The sequence below is a fragment of the Pleurodeles waltl genome, chromosome 4_2 (assembly GCF_031143425.1).
Source record: "Pleurodeles waltl isolate 20211129_DDA chromosome 4_2, aPleWal1.hap1.20221129, whole genome shotgun sequence".
Taxonomy (NCBI): Eukaryota; Metazoa; Chordata; class Amphibia; order Caudata; family Salamandridae; genus Pleurodeles; species Pleurodeles waltl.
Genome location: NC_090443.1, coordinates 688,567,265 through 688,580,749, shown reverse-complemented (window position 1 = coordinate 688,580,749; position 13,485 = coordinate 688,567,265). Strand labels below are relative to the sequence as shown.

The following is a 13,485-nucleotide window of genomic DNA, read 5'->3' as shown; positions in this document are numbered from 1 at the left end:
ACAGGATATGCCCCAAAACACAACGTGGACATATCACAGAAAACAGAGCTGTTTTTAGCAAAGTGACTACCTGTAGATTTTGGCCTCTAGCTCAGCCGGCACCTAGGGAAACCTACCAAACCTGTACATTTCTGAAAACTAGAGACCTAGGGGAATCCAAGGAGGGGTGACTTGTGTGGCTCGGACCAGGTTCTGTTACCCAGAATCCGTTGCAAACCTCAAAATTTGGCTAAAAAAACACATGTCCCTCACATTTCTGTGGCAGAAAGTTCTGGAATCTGAGAGGAGCTACAAATTTCCTTCCACCCAGCGTTCCCCCAAGTCTCCCGATAAAAATGATACCTCACTTGCGTGGGTAGGCCTAGCGCCCACTAAAGGAAAGGGCCCAAAACACAACGTGGACACATCACATTTTTTTATAAAAAGCAGTGCCTACCTGTGGAGTTTGGCCTGTAGCTCAGCCGACACCTGAGGAAACCTAGCAAACCAGTGCATTTTTGAAAACTAGAAACCCAGGGGAATCCAAGATGGGGTGACTTGCGGGGCTCTGACCAGGTTATGTTACCCAGAATCCTTTGCAAACATCAAAATTTGGCCCAAAAAACACTTTTTCCTCTCATTTCGGTGACAGAAAGTTCTGGAATCTGAGAGGAGCCACAAATTTCCTTCCACCCAGCGTTCCCCTAAGTCTCTCGATAAAAATGGTACATCACTTCTGTGGGTAGGCCTAGCGCCCACAAAAGGAAATGGGCCAAAACACAACGTGGACACAACATATTTTTTCACAGAAAACAGAGGTGTTTTTTGCAAGGTGCCTACCTGTGGTGTTTGGCCAGTAGCTCAGCCGGCCCCGGGGGGGGGGGGCAGAAATGCCCTAAAATAAATTTGCCCCCCCAACCCCCACCCTCCCCCGCCGGGAGCGACCCTTGCCTACGGGGTCGCTCCCCCTGCGTGACATTGGCACCAAAAAACAAATCCCCGGTGCCTAGTGGTTTCTGCCCCCTTTGGGGCAGGTTGACCTAAACTTAGCCAATCTGCCCCCAAGGGGGGCAGAAATGGCCTAAATACAATTTGTCCCCCAGGGGAGCGACTTTTGCCTGATGGGTCGCTCCCCATCTCTAAAAAAAAAAAACAAAGAAAAAAAAGAAAAATTCCCCTGGCGCCTAGAGGTTTCTGCCCCCCCCCCCGGGGGCAGTTCGGCCTAATAATAGGCCGATCTGTACCCCGGGGGGGCAGAAATGGCCTAAAATAAATTTGCCCCCCCAACCCCCACCACCCCCCCGGGAGCGACCCTTGCCTACGGGGTCGCTCCCCCTGCGTGACATTGGCGCCAAAAAACAAATCCCCGGTGCCTAGTGGTTTCTGCCCCCTTGGGGGCAGATTGACCTAAAATTTGCCAATCTGCCCCCAAGGGGGGTAGAAATGGTCTAAATACAATTTGCCCCCCCAGGGGAGCGACCCTTGCCTGATGGGTCGCTCCCATCTCTAAAAAAAGAAACAAAAAAAAAAAAAAACACAAAAAAAAAATTGCCCTGGTGCCTAGAGTGTTCTGCCCCCCCCCCAGGGGCAGTTCGGCCTAATAATAGGCCGATCTGTCCCCCGGGGGGGCAGAAATGGCCTAAAATAAATTTGCCCCCCCAACCCCCATCCCCCCCCGGGAGCGACCCTTGCCTACGGGGTCGCTCCCCCTGCGTGACATTGGCGCCAAAAAACAAATCCCCGGTGCCTAGTGGTTTCTGCCCCCTTGGGGGCAGATTGACCTAAAATTGGCCAATCTGCCCCCAGGGGGGCAGAAATGGTCTAAATACAATTTGCCCCCCCAGGGGAGCGACCCTTGCCTGATGGGTCGCTCCCCATCTCTAAAAAAAGAAACAACAAAAAAAAAAAACACAAAAAAAAAATTGCCCTGGCGCCTAGAGTGTTCTGCCCCCCCCGGGGGCAGTTCGGCCTAATAATAGGCCGATCTGTCCCCCGGGGGGGCAGAAATGGCCTAAAATAAATTTGCCCCCCCAACCCCCACCCCCCCCCCCCGGGAGCGACCCTTGCCTACGGGGTCGCTCCCCCTGTGTGACATTGGCGCCAAAAAACAAATCCCCGGAGCCTTGTGGTTTCTGCCCCCTTGGGGGCAGATTGACCCAAAATTGGCCAATCTGCCCCCAGGGGGGCAGAAATGGTCTAAATACAATTTGCCCCCCCAGGGGAGCGACCCTTGCCTGATGGGTCGCTCCCCATCTCTAAAAAAAGAAACAACAAAAAAAAAAAACACAAAAAAAAAATTGCCCTGGCGCCTAGAGTGTTCTGCCCCCCCCCCGGGGGCAGTTCGGCCTAATAATAGGCCGATCTGTCCCCCGGGGGGGCAGAAATGGCCTAAAATAAATTTGCCCCCCCAACCCCCACACCCCCCCCCCGGGAGCGACCCTTGCCTACGGGGTCGCTCCCCCTGCGTGACATTGGCGCCAAAAAACAAATCCCCGGTGCCTAGTGGTTTCTGCCCCCTAGGGGGCAGATTGACCTAAAATTGGCCAATCTGCCCCCAGGGGGGCAGAAATGGTCTAAATACAATTTGCCCCCCCAGGGGAGCGACCCTTGCCTGATGGGTCGCTCCCCATCTCTAAAAAAAGAAACAACAAAAAAAAAAAACACACCAAAAAAATTGCCCTGGCGCCTAGAGTGTTCTGTCCCCCCCCCGGGGGCAGTTCGGCCTAAAAATAGGCCGATCTGTCCCCCGGGGGGGCAGAAATGGCCTAAAATAAATTTGCCCCCCCAACCGGCACACCCCCCCCCCCGGGAGCGACCCTTGCCTACGGGGTCGCTCCCCCTGCGTGACATTGGCGCCAAAAAACAAATCCCCGGTGCCTTGTGGTTTCTGCCCCCTTGGGGGCAGATTGACCTAAAATTGGCCAATCTGCCCCCAGGGGGGCAGAAATGGTCTAAATACAATTTGCCCCCCCAGGGGAGTGACCCTTGCCTGATGGGTCGCTCCCCATCTCTAAAAAAAGAAACAACAAAAAAAAAAAAAAAAAAAAAAAAATTGCCCTGGCGCCTAGAGTGTTCTGCCCCCCCCTCCGGGGGCAGTTCGGCCTAATAATAGGCCGATCTGTCCCCCGGGGGGGCAGAAATGGCCTAAAATAAATTTGCCCCCCCACCCCCCCCCTGGGAGCGACCCTTGCCTACGGGGTCGCTCCCCCTGCGTGACATTGGCGCCAAAAAACAAATCCCCGGTGCCTAGTGGTTTCTGCCCCCTTGGGGGCAGATTGACCTAAAATCGGCCAATCTGCCCCCAGGGGGGCAGAAATGGTCTAAATACAATTTGCTCCCCAGGGGAGCGACCCTTGCCTGATGGGTCGCTCCCCATCTCTAAAAAAAAAAAAAGAACCAAAAAAAAAAACACAAAAAAAAAAATTGCCCTGGCGCCTAGAGGTTTCTTCCCCCCCTGGGGGCAGATCGGCCTAATAATAGGCCGATCTGCCCCCAGGGGGGGCAGAAAAGGCCTTCCCAAAAAATTGCCCCCCCTGGGAGCGACCCTTGCCAAAGGGGTCGCTTTGTTGCGTGACATTCGCGCGCAAAAACAAACTCCCTGATGTCTAATGGTTTCTGCCCCCCTTGGGGGCAGATTGGCCTTATCAAAATAGGCCAATCTGCCCCCAAGGGGGGCAGAAATGGCCTAAATATATATTGCCCCGTAGGGGAGCGACCCTTGCCTAAGGGATCGCTCCCCACCTAAAAAAAAAGAATTCATCACCAAAAAAAAAAAAAAATAAAAATGGTCCCTGGTGCCTAGAGGTTTCTGCCCCCCCTGGGGGCAGATCGGCCTAATAATAGGCCAATCTGCCCCCAGGGGGGGCAGAAAAGGCCTTCCTAAAAAAATGCCCCCCTGGGAGCGACCCTTGCCCAAGGGGTCGCTCCCTTTTGCCAATTTCAAGAAAAAAAAAAAAATCCCTGGTGTCTAGTGGGGTTTCAAAAGCCGGATTGCAAGCAATCCAGCTTTTGAAACCTGTGAGAGACTTCAAAGGGAAGGAAATACATTTCCTTCCCTTTGAAGCCTCTCGGGGCCTCCCCCATGGGATTGAAAAAGAAATGCAAAAGCATTTCTTTTTCAATCGCGCTGGAAGCTCTGCTTCCAGCGCGATGGGGGAGACCCTGTGACTAATCAGCGCGCGCGCGCGCTGACGTCACAGGGGGGGTTGGGGGGGGTCGGGGGTGGGAGGGGAAGGGCTTCCCCTTCCATCCCTGACTTGGGGGGGTGGGGGGGAACCCCACAGAGGGAGCGAGAGCGCTCCCTCTGGGCTGTGTGCCGAGGACGTAGTGGTTACGTCCTCGGCACAGCAGCACTGTGCCGCAGGACGTAACCACTACGTCCGCGGCACAGAAGGGGTTAATAAACATATGGTTTCAGAAAAAACATTAAATATCCACAGTCTGGTATTATAAAAAAATATGGTTTTCATTTGAATTGCTCAACCACTATTAATATATGATCCATCAGGGACACTTGCCAATACACATCAGCAAATTTATGGCTTCTGCAAGAATGAATGGTAAAGGCCTGCAGTATGGCCTAAATATAGGGCCTGATTTACAAAGGACCAGAAGTCTAACTTTACTACTTTTCAGTATTCACAAAGGTAAAATTAGACCAAAAATCAAACTTAGACCAAAAATCTAACTTTACTACTTTTCGGTATTTACAAAGGTAAAGTTAGACAAAAAGTCTAACATAGACCAAACATCTAACTTTACTACTTTTCGGTATTCACAAAGGTAAGTTACCACTAGTACCTTTACTACTAGTAAAGTCAGACTTTTGGTCAGGATACACAGGTTCGATTTCTGCAAAGAAATAAGTCAAAGAGGTGGCCTATCAAGGAATGTGCACTTTGCATACTTTAGTATGCTGGCCACATACTCTTTATTCCAGTGGAGCCCTCTCTGACTTATTTCTTTGCAGAGATATAACCTGTGTATCCTTCTTGTTTGCTCCTGCCCATTTTCACTGATAATGATTGTGGGATTCTACCTCCTCCCTCTCTCATTTTGTTAACTCATGTGAGAAAAATGCCTCTTTTGTCATGGATAGGCCCTACCTTTTGCCTGGTATTTGATGTGGTCTCAAAGTTGTTAGTGCCCAGAGCCCCTGCCAACCAGGTTCCCTGGGCCAGATCTCTTTCCCAAAACTATTGTGATACCTTGGCACAATTGGCAACACCTTTAGCTGCCACTATAAGTCCCAATAAATGGTACTTAGGTACCCCGGGCATGGTATACTAAGGGGAGGCCCCGAGGGCAGCAACAAAAATTGTGCCACCCTCTAGAGCCAAGCAACCAGATGCACTCAGCACTGCCATAGCAGGCTGAGTGTCCTGGTGCAATCCTAAAATGTGAACTCGACATGGCCCACTATACACTGCATGCAATATAGGTAAGGCAACACTCCGGCAGGCCTTCCAGCCCTAAAGCAGGGTGCACTATACTGTGTGTGGGCATAGATGCCAAACCTACTACATAGTAAGGGAACAGAGCAGCCAATTTTAACACATGTGCTGGACACTGGTCAGTCCAAGTTTCACAGCTACATGATGGCCACTCTGAACCCTGGGTTGTAAGGTATCAAACAATTCAGAATGATAGATCCAAACTGGTAGCAGTACTGGATTTATTGTAAAATGTACCCAGGGGTCACCTGGGTCCCAGAACAAAACCCTTCCTGGGTGGAGGTGGCACACCTCCCTCCTCAGGAATGTGCACTGCCCTTCTAGTGAGCTTCAAAGGGCTTACGCCCTTGAAAACCAACCCCCAAGCCAGCGGCTAGCAGCAGATGGCCACCCCTGTGGAAAAACCCCCACTTTTGGCAGGAGCAACAGCGGGATAACACACAGAGGAGTGGTCAGCTCGAGCTTGCACCACCCCTAAGGTGTTACATGTGAGGTGACCCCTCCATTTCATTTTCCTACATCTTGTATGGAAGGAAAATACTCAAGTGTAGGGAAGTGACCTCTGCCCACAGGAAGTGGTCACTGAAGGGGTGTAGCCACCCTAAGATAGATGACCCATTGGTCTCTACTAGGTGCTCCCCTAAACGTCCACTAAATACTGTATTTATTAGGGACTCCTAGACCAGAAATTCAGATTCCAAAGACCAGCAACAAAGAAGATCCAAGGCTCAAGAACTGAAGTACTGCTGCACAAAGAAGAAGGCGCCAAATCATGCCTGCTGCACCTAGACTCTACAATTGCCGCTAGGACATTAGTCAGACTCTAAAAACCCCTAGAGGACCTCAACCTTCTGAAAATCACCAAAGATCTCCCTCCAGAGTGAAGGCATCACCCTCCTGCAACAAAGACCGAAAGACCAGTGAAGTCCAGTTCACTGACCGGCTGCTGACCAAGGAACCAGATTCCACAGCCAGACCAAATATCTCCCGACTATCCGAGATTACTGAACCTACCAGTGTGCTGAGTCTGGTGGCACTGTGACCTCCAGTGGCTGAACTGTGCAATAGACCCAGGAACAGGTCACTCTTCATCTGATACGCAGAAGGACAGTCCACTTCAGACTGAAAAGAAACCAGGGGGAAGCCCCAGTTGAGGGACTTCAGAAAACATCAGAATCTCCCACCAGAGTGCCCCTGCTGACCTGCAAGCAACCCTCAAAATGACCAACCTCCTGCTTCCAAGGGCAGCTTTGCACACAGCTCCTAGCTTACAGATTTGCTCTGCACTCGGCCGCCCTGTGCCCTGCACCTTAGATCCAGCTGTGTTCTCAGGGTACCCCACCCCTTGCAACCTCAACAGTCAAAGGACCCACCTTGAAGTCCACCTGTGCAGTGTTTTTCCAAGTCGTCCCCCGCAGTAGACTTGCACCAACTCCAATGACTTTCTGCAGCTGCTCCAGGTGAAACAGGAGGCGTCTGAACTTCTCCAGCTGGTCGACAGTGCCCACCAATGACTTCGACCTATCTGCAAAAAGAGACATTGGTAAACACCTTGCCTGATTTTATATGCATTTTTTAAATATTTCTCCATTGATTCCTATGGTGTGCAATTACGCACAGAACTGAGACATTTTCCAAATTTTGGAAACTCCTAACTTAAAAAGTACTAACCGATTTTGATTACCTTGGTCTTAACTATTTTATACAAATCTGAATTATTTTAGTAAATTGGTTTCAAGTACGTGTCTTCCTTTATTGATACTGTGCGTACAACAAATGTTTTACACTTCTCCAAGATTAGCCTAAATGCCTGACCAAGCGCCCCTAAAAATTAGAGCATTAGGTGGTCTAGCTCAGTGGTTCCCAACCTGTGGTCCGGGGACCCCTGGGGGTCCGCGAATCCTTCTCAGGGGGTCCGCGACTGCTCAGAAAATTAAATTATATGAACAGTTTAGGTCCCCAATGACTCATTGGGGGGGGTCCCCAGAATCCAATAATGATTCAGTGGGGGTCCCCGGGTTCCAGTAATGATAAAATGGGGGTCCACAGAAGTCAAAAGGTTGGGAACCACTGGTCTAGCTTATACCGCTGTAAATCGACATGTCGTTGCATAGGCACTCTATATGTTGTGTCTGGTTTTGCAAAGTACATAGAGAGCCAGCCTCCTACATCATGGCTGTATGTACCTCCATGGTGAAAATCCACCTTGAGCAATAGGCGCAGTACTTGTTTAGTTCTATTTCACATACCCACCATTCACTATATGCCTGACTCTCAATTCGAAGAGGAGCACTCTTTGATGGACTGGATGAACCCGTTAACATGTTTATTTTGTATTTCGCCCTTTGTTTATGTCTATACTGTAATTATTTACTATGATATTTACATGTATAGCCTTGTTTTGACTTTCATTTATGATGATGTGATTTATAATTCTAAGATTAACTCATTAATAATGTGTGAATTGTTCGTGGGACATTCCATTGATAAGATACACTGACTATGTTAGAGGATTTGCCCCGTTTATGTTCAGGCATATGTTTTTTTTTACTGTACCTAATTGGATATTAGTTGACATTGACATGGCCAGGGTAGTGTTATATTTATTTTGCTAATGGCCAGATTTTCATTTTCGTTTCCATTATATAGGGAGTGGGAATCAGGTTTGTTAAAATTGTTTACACTGGCACATATGATGTCTATTATACTCAGTAATGGCTGCCACAATGGTACTTTACATGTGGGCTGTTGTTGTACTGAGTCCTTTTTTGATTTTCACTTAATTACGTTCAAATTCACTCTGTACTTGGGGTATGTTCATGTGATCAAGACTGCTAGGGGGTTGAAACGTGTCATGAACTTGGTGTAGTAAAGTTCACTTGCTCCGAACATGTCCTGAGTGAGCGGTTTGTTTGAAGTCAGCTATTGCATAGGGAATGCGTTTTTTGTGTTGCTAATAACTTTGGCACTGCTTGACAAATCTCCACAAAACTTTCCAAAAAAGTGCTCTCTTTTGCCTAGCTTGTGTAAGGAAAGTTTCGGGGTGATTTATCAAGCTGAGGATCAGAAAAAAGGGGGTAGATCTTGGTTTGCAGATTGTGCTTTTGGTGGTTTTGCATAAATCTGGTCAGCGTTTTTTGAAAAATTAAGATTTAGTAATGGTTGTATATCTGGATGGTTGGGTTTGAGGGACTCTCACAACCAATTTTAAAAAACTGATTGGTCCAGGGAGTTTTTTTCCCCTTGGGCCATCCCACGACTGTGTAGTCAGACTCCTGCAGGAGTGAGCACTCTGATTGGCTGGCAGCAACTTGAGAAAAATGTTGCTGGCAGTCCTTTCAGGACTTGGGTATTTGGTCCTCTGTTCTGAAGTTATTAAAAAAAAAGAAAAAGGGGGCATGAATACCGTGCTCTCCTAGACCCCAGTGTGGGGGCTAGAGGCACCCTCCAGGGCCAAAACTGAGAAAAAGACAGTCATTTTGCCACAATCCTGTGGGACTCTCCAGAATTGGCACAAAAATGGCAGACCAGGGCCTCGAGTATTGTTTAATTTGGGAAAGAGGGCTGTCCGTCCCAGGGCCATTTTCAGCACCTGGGATTCCATACTCGCGCCCAATTTGTTTAATAAGTAGAGAGGGCCGTACATGCCCCTCTCTCTGAGCCATTTTTGGCCCTAGGTACCGCACCCCCGGGCTCGATTTAAACAATTAGAGGGGTTTGTGGCCCCCTCCCCAAGCCATATTTTGCCCCAGGTGCCACACCTCCCAGGGCCCAAAGCATATTTGAAGAGGACTAGTTAAGATTGTGTTTCCATTTGAAACTTTGTAAGTTGCAAATATCTTTAGCACCGTTTGACAAACCTTTATGAAACCTTTGAAAAAAAGTGCTACTTTTTTACTAGTTTGCACATGGTAAGTTTTTCGGGTGATCTGTTAAGTGAGGGCAATGAAAAGAAGGGTCTTAAAACATGTTTTACCAATTAATTTTGCCTTGCAAAGTTTAGACACAGCTCAGCCCAAACCACTGAACAAATTTACACCAAATTTGGCAGAAATCTAGACCTTGGTTCAGAAAGAGTGCTTTTTGTGAGTTAGTGTTAATCTGTTCAGTAGTTTTTGAGCAATAAATCATCAAATAAATTTGTATATCTAGAGACACAGAGCCTCTGCACATCCAACAGACCTGAAGCTGAGATCTGATTGGCAACACTACAAAATAAAATGATTAACAGAGTGTTGAAACTTTGAAAACATTCACCCCCAGTAACAAATCTGGGTTTACTCCATTGTTATTTTGCTCGCCACATCACCCCGTTTGGACCCAGATGTATGCAAATCAGTCTTGAACCTGCTCCCCAGGGAAACAGTCTAGCCCGAACTACCAAGCGAGGGCCTCCCTAGACCAGAAATAGGCATCCTGGGACCGATTTCGGGTATCACCCCTCATTAGCCAGACTAGCTTGAATCCAGCGGTGATGCGATGAAGGGACCTGCGTCAGGTTATGCCCAGATGCGGGTCCCTTGCTGGCCACATCAACCAGGAAGTGGCGGTAGCCATCTTAGGGCTCTGGACTCAATCCAGAGTTCTAAGAAAAATGCAAAAATAAGATGTAGGGCACAGTGTAGAGACACCCTGATCCCTTAAGCATGCAGGTGAGGGACTCCGCCTGGGACTAAAAACATTGTTTTAAATGTTACCATAAATTCACAGAGAATCTGTGAATGTGCCGCAATTTATTTTTTTTAAGTGGAGGCCTCTACACATCTTTTTAAAAAATACCACCCGGGTAATCCCAGTTCTGGGGGGTGACATTAAGTGTATGTTTTTGGGGAGGGGGCCCTATCACCCCTTCACATGCTTCTGCGATGCCTTGAGGAGCCCATCCCATGGGGCTGCCATAAGATAAAGAAGGGAGGAGTGAGCAGCCTTTCCCACTGCCTAATTAGGCCCAGGGGGCCTCATCTCCTGGGCTGAGGCGAACAAGAAAAGGCGTAGGGGGCTGTGCAGCCCCTCTCCCTGAGGTTAAAAGGCCTTGTTAACTTTCTATTTCCATTTCACCTATTCAGAAAAATGTCTACTACTAAATTTATCGCAGCCAAAAATAATCAGACATTCTTCAAATTGAATTAATTGAGTGCAGAAAGTGACCGCTGGACACCCATTGCAGTCTGCTTGACTATGACACCAGTGTCCGCATATTGCAAGACATTTACATGAAAGTAGCACATGGAAGACATAGAGGACTCAGAGGAAATGATCTTGCTTGAGAACATTCACTGCCCATGACCACTGTATAGAAGAGTTATCATTTGGGTGAGAAGGCACAGTCCTGCTTTAAACTCCTATTTGTTTTACGCAAATGATATTTATGCTGACCTACCTTCATCCTAACCCACATATTCGAAGAAAGAATCTGAATAGTCATTGATATTGGGACGGGAGTCTGCAATTGCAAAGCCTGATCTAATGTAAGCCCCTACCAACCCCATCTTTGTAGTCAAGAAAACAGATATGCAAATTTGATTTGTTGACATGCAGAGGTTTGTGGATAAAACAGATATGCAAATTTGATTTCTTGACATGTAGAGGTTTGGGGATCAATAGGAACAGAGCCATGATATTATCAGCTGTGCCTCAGACAGGTAGAAGTCCTCTTTGCTTTGGGGGACTAATCTGTTTGAGGTGGCCTAACTCTATACATGGAGCATAAATCCTCTAAATTTGCTGCAAATGGGGTGCTTTTTGGACTTAGCAGAATATCACACGAAGTTTCCATTACAACAGACCCAAAAGAGCAGCAGTTAAGATAAAACAAGGAATAAAATGTGCTTTTATTGAGAAATAAGACCAATTGTTGATGACCCAATTAAAACTTTTAGAACTTACTTTTGTTAAATGTTCGAGGATGGTGAGGATTGTATCTCAGAATACAACATGCAGATATATTACCTGATATAAATACTGTGTCCTACTGGAGCATTTTCATCCTTCACCGGGATCAATGCTCATCAAGGTCACCGGATCTTTGGATCCTGCAAAGTGTGTGGCACAACCATCAACATAATTTTAATCCAAAGCAATTAGGTTACACACTATGACCAATGCGACTATACAAGGAAAACTCCAGTCATAAATAGAGTTAAGGGGTATATTACAAACTTAAAGTCACGTAGACAATTCGTAAGACAAAACTATAAAGATACAAAATCACCATGTGTTGCCCAAGGTGACGAAATAAGTTCAGGTGAACTAATATTAACAGAAATAAGAATTCGGCAAGGACTATGCAAAACATCAACACGATTATCTGAGATACAGAAATTAAGCATTGCCCAGCTTTTATAAGCGTCAAGTCAATTTCCAATCAGCAGAGTTCAATTTAGCTGGGCACAGGGAAGCCCTACAATTAGCCAAATCAGGGAAGAACATGTGTGGGACAAAACACATGCAGGCAAAACACAAAAAGAACAAAAAGGGCAAAAAGAATTTGGAAAAGGGTAATCTCAGGCAACAGTCTACTAACTAAGGTGGGCAAAAGAGTGATAAAAAAGGAAAGCGTCAGCATGTCAGAAGCTCAAGAAAGAGTCTTCTGCAAGGGATAGGAAGAAAATCTCTAAGTCTCAACAAAGCATCTCAAAGGGGCAGAGCAGAGAGGAAGATACCTCTCGAAGGAGCTCAGCATGCAGGGTTCTTCATCTGCAAGGGTTCTGGTCAAAAGAAATCTGGAAATCTGACCAAAGTCCAACTGGTCAACAACATATCAAAGTTCATACGGCAATCTGATTCATTCAGGACAACAGTTCAAATTATGTTAAAGGGTTATCATCCAAGAGAAATTGATCACACGACTCTGAACTGCAACATTTGCATTTTTCTCAGGTCTTTCAGGGGAACAACATCCATCCACATAGCACCACACAAGTTTGAAACAAATGTTTAATTTGCTAGTCCACAGTCCAGGATGTTGCTTATCCAAGTTCGACTTTATATAACTCTCTGTGAGTAAAACAATAGGAGTCTATTACCAAATGAATGCATATTTTAGCATGACTTCTCAGAGCATCTTTCTATAATCAAACCATTTTTACTTTGGATAACATTATGCATAAACTAGTTTCTACAAAATGTGCGTTAGTCTTTCATCTAGGTCTATCTATACATAACATCCCTACATGTGGCCACTCTGCAGCCAGGAATCCTTGATTTCCAGAAATTGTGTGACCTCCATCTTTTTCCCAATTTTGTAAAACTACTACTTTTTAGATTGTAGCTTTCATAGCTCTACTCCTCTCCTCAACTTGTCCAATGAATTACGTTCTTACTGGGCTAAGAATGCAGGTCAAATTGTTCTTGTGGGCATAAACTGTACCAAGTGTCAAAGTAGGCTTGAAGGAACCCCCCCATTGTGACAATGTTCTTCCTTTTTGCAACACTGATCAAATGTTTCATTATTGGGGAAATTGAAAAAACTAGGTCATATTTGAATAGAAGTATTAATAATACTCCTGCTGATACAGCATTGTTGATAACAAACTGAAATAAATTCCATAGGTTAGAGGTAAACTATACTTTATCCCCTCACTTACTGATGAAGGCAGCTGTGTGCAAAAGTAGCAATCTCTAGCTCCTGTGGTACCTAGATACTCATATAGTAATTTGTAAAACACATTTGCTGATAGACCACCTCTGGAACCATCAGTGTGTAAATATTTCGCATCATTGTGAAACAGATCCTGATCTGCAATTAGATTTTCTAAGTTTGGGGCACTTGTGGATGTAGCCTTCTCTGAAGCATTCACTAAGGGTAAACTCAATTCAGCAAGCATTAATATTAGCATGATAACTGTCACTCCTACTAAATCTACATATATGTATTTGCATTCACTACCTCTATTTGGATTCGACCCTATGAGTTCTCTAATTTCAGACCAAATGTTTGAATTCAAAACTCAAAACCACAAAAAAATGAAAAAACAAAAATGCAAAGTGAATTTATATATAGTACTGTCTCTTTTCAATCCTACTTATTTCTGAGCAAAACAAAAATCAAAAA

The 13,485-nt window shown here is 46.2% G+C and overlaps 1 protein-coding gene across 1 annotated transcript in view; it reads right to left on the bottom strand.

The window, feature by feature from the left end:
• The window catches only part of LOC138293926 (atrial natriuretic peptide receptor 2-like), a 445,904-nt gene that overhangs the window by 429,919 nt on the left and 2,500 nt on the right, over positions 1 to 13,485 (bottom strand). Inside the window, 1 exon segment of the mRNA XM_069233205.1 lies at positions 6,806 to 6,957. Within this exon segment, the coding sequence (XP_069089306.1) occupies positions 6,806 to 6,957 (152 nt within the window).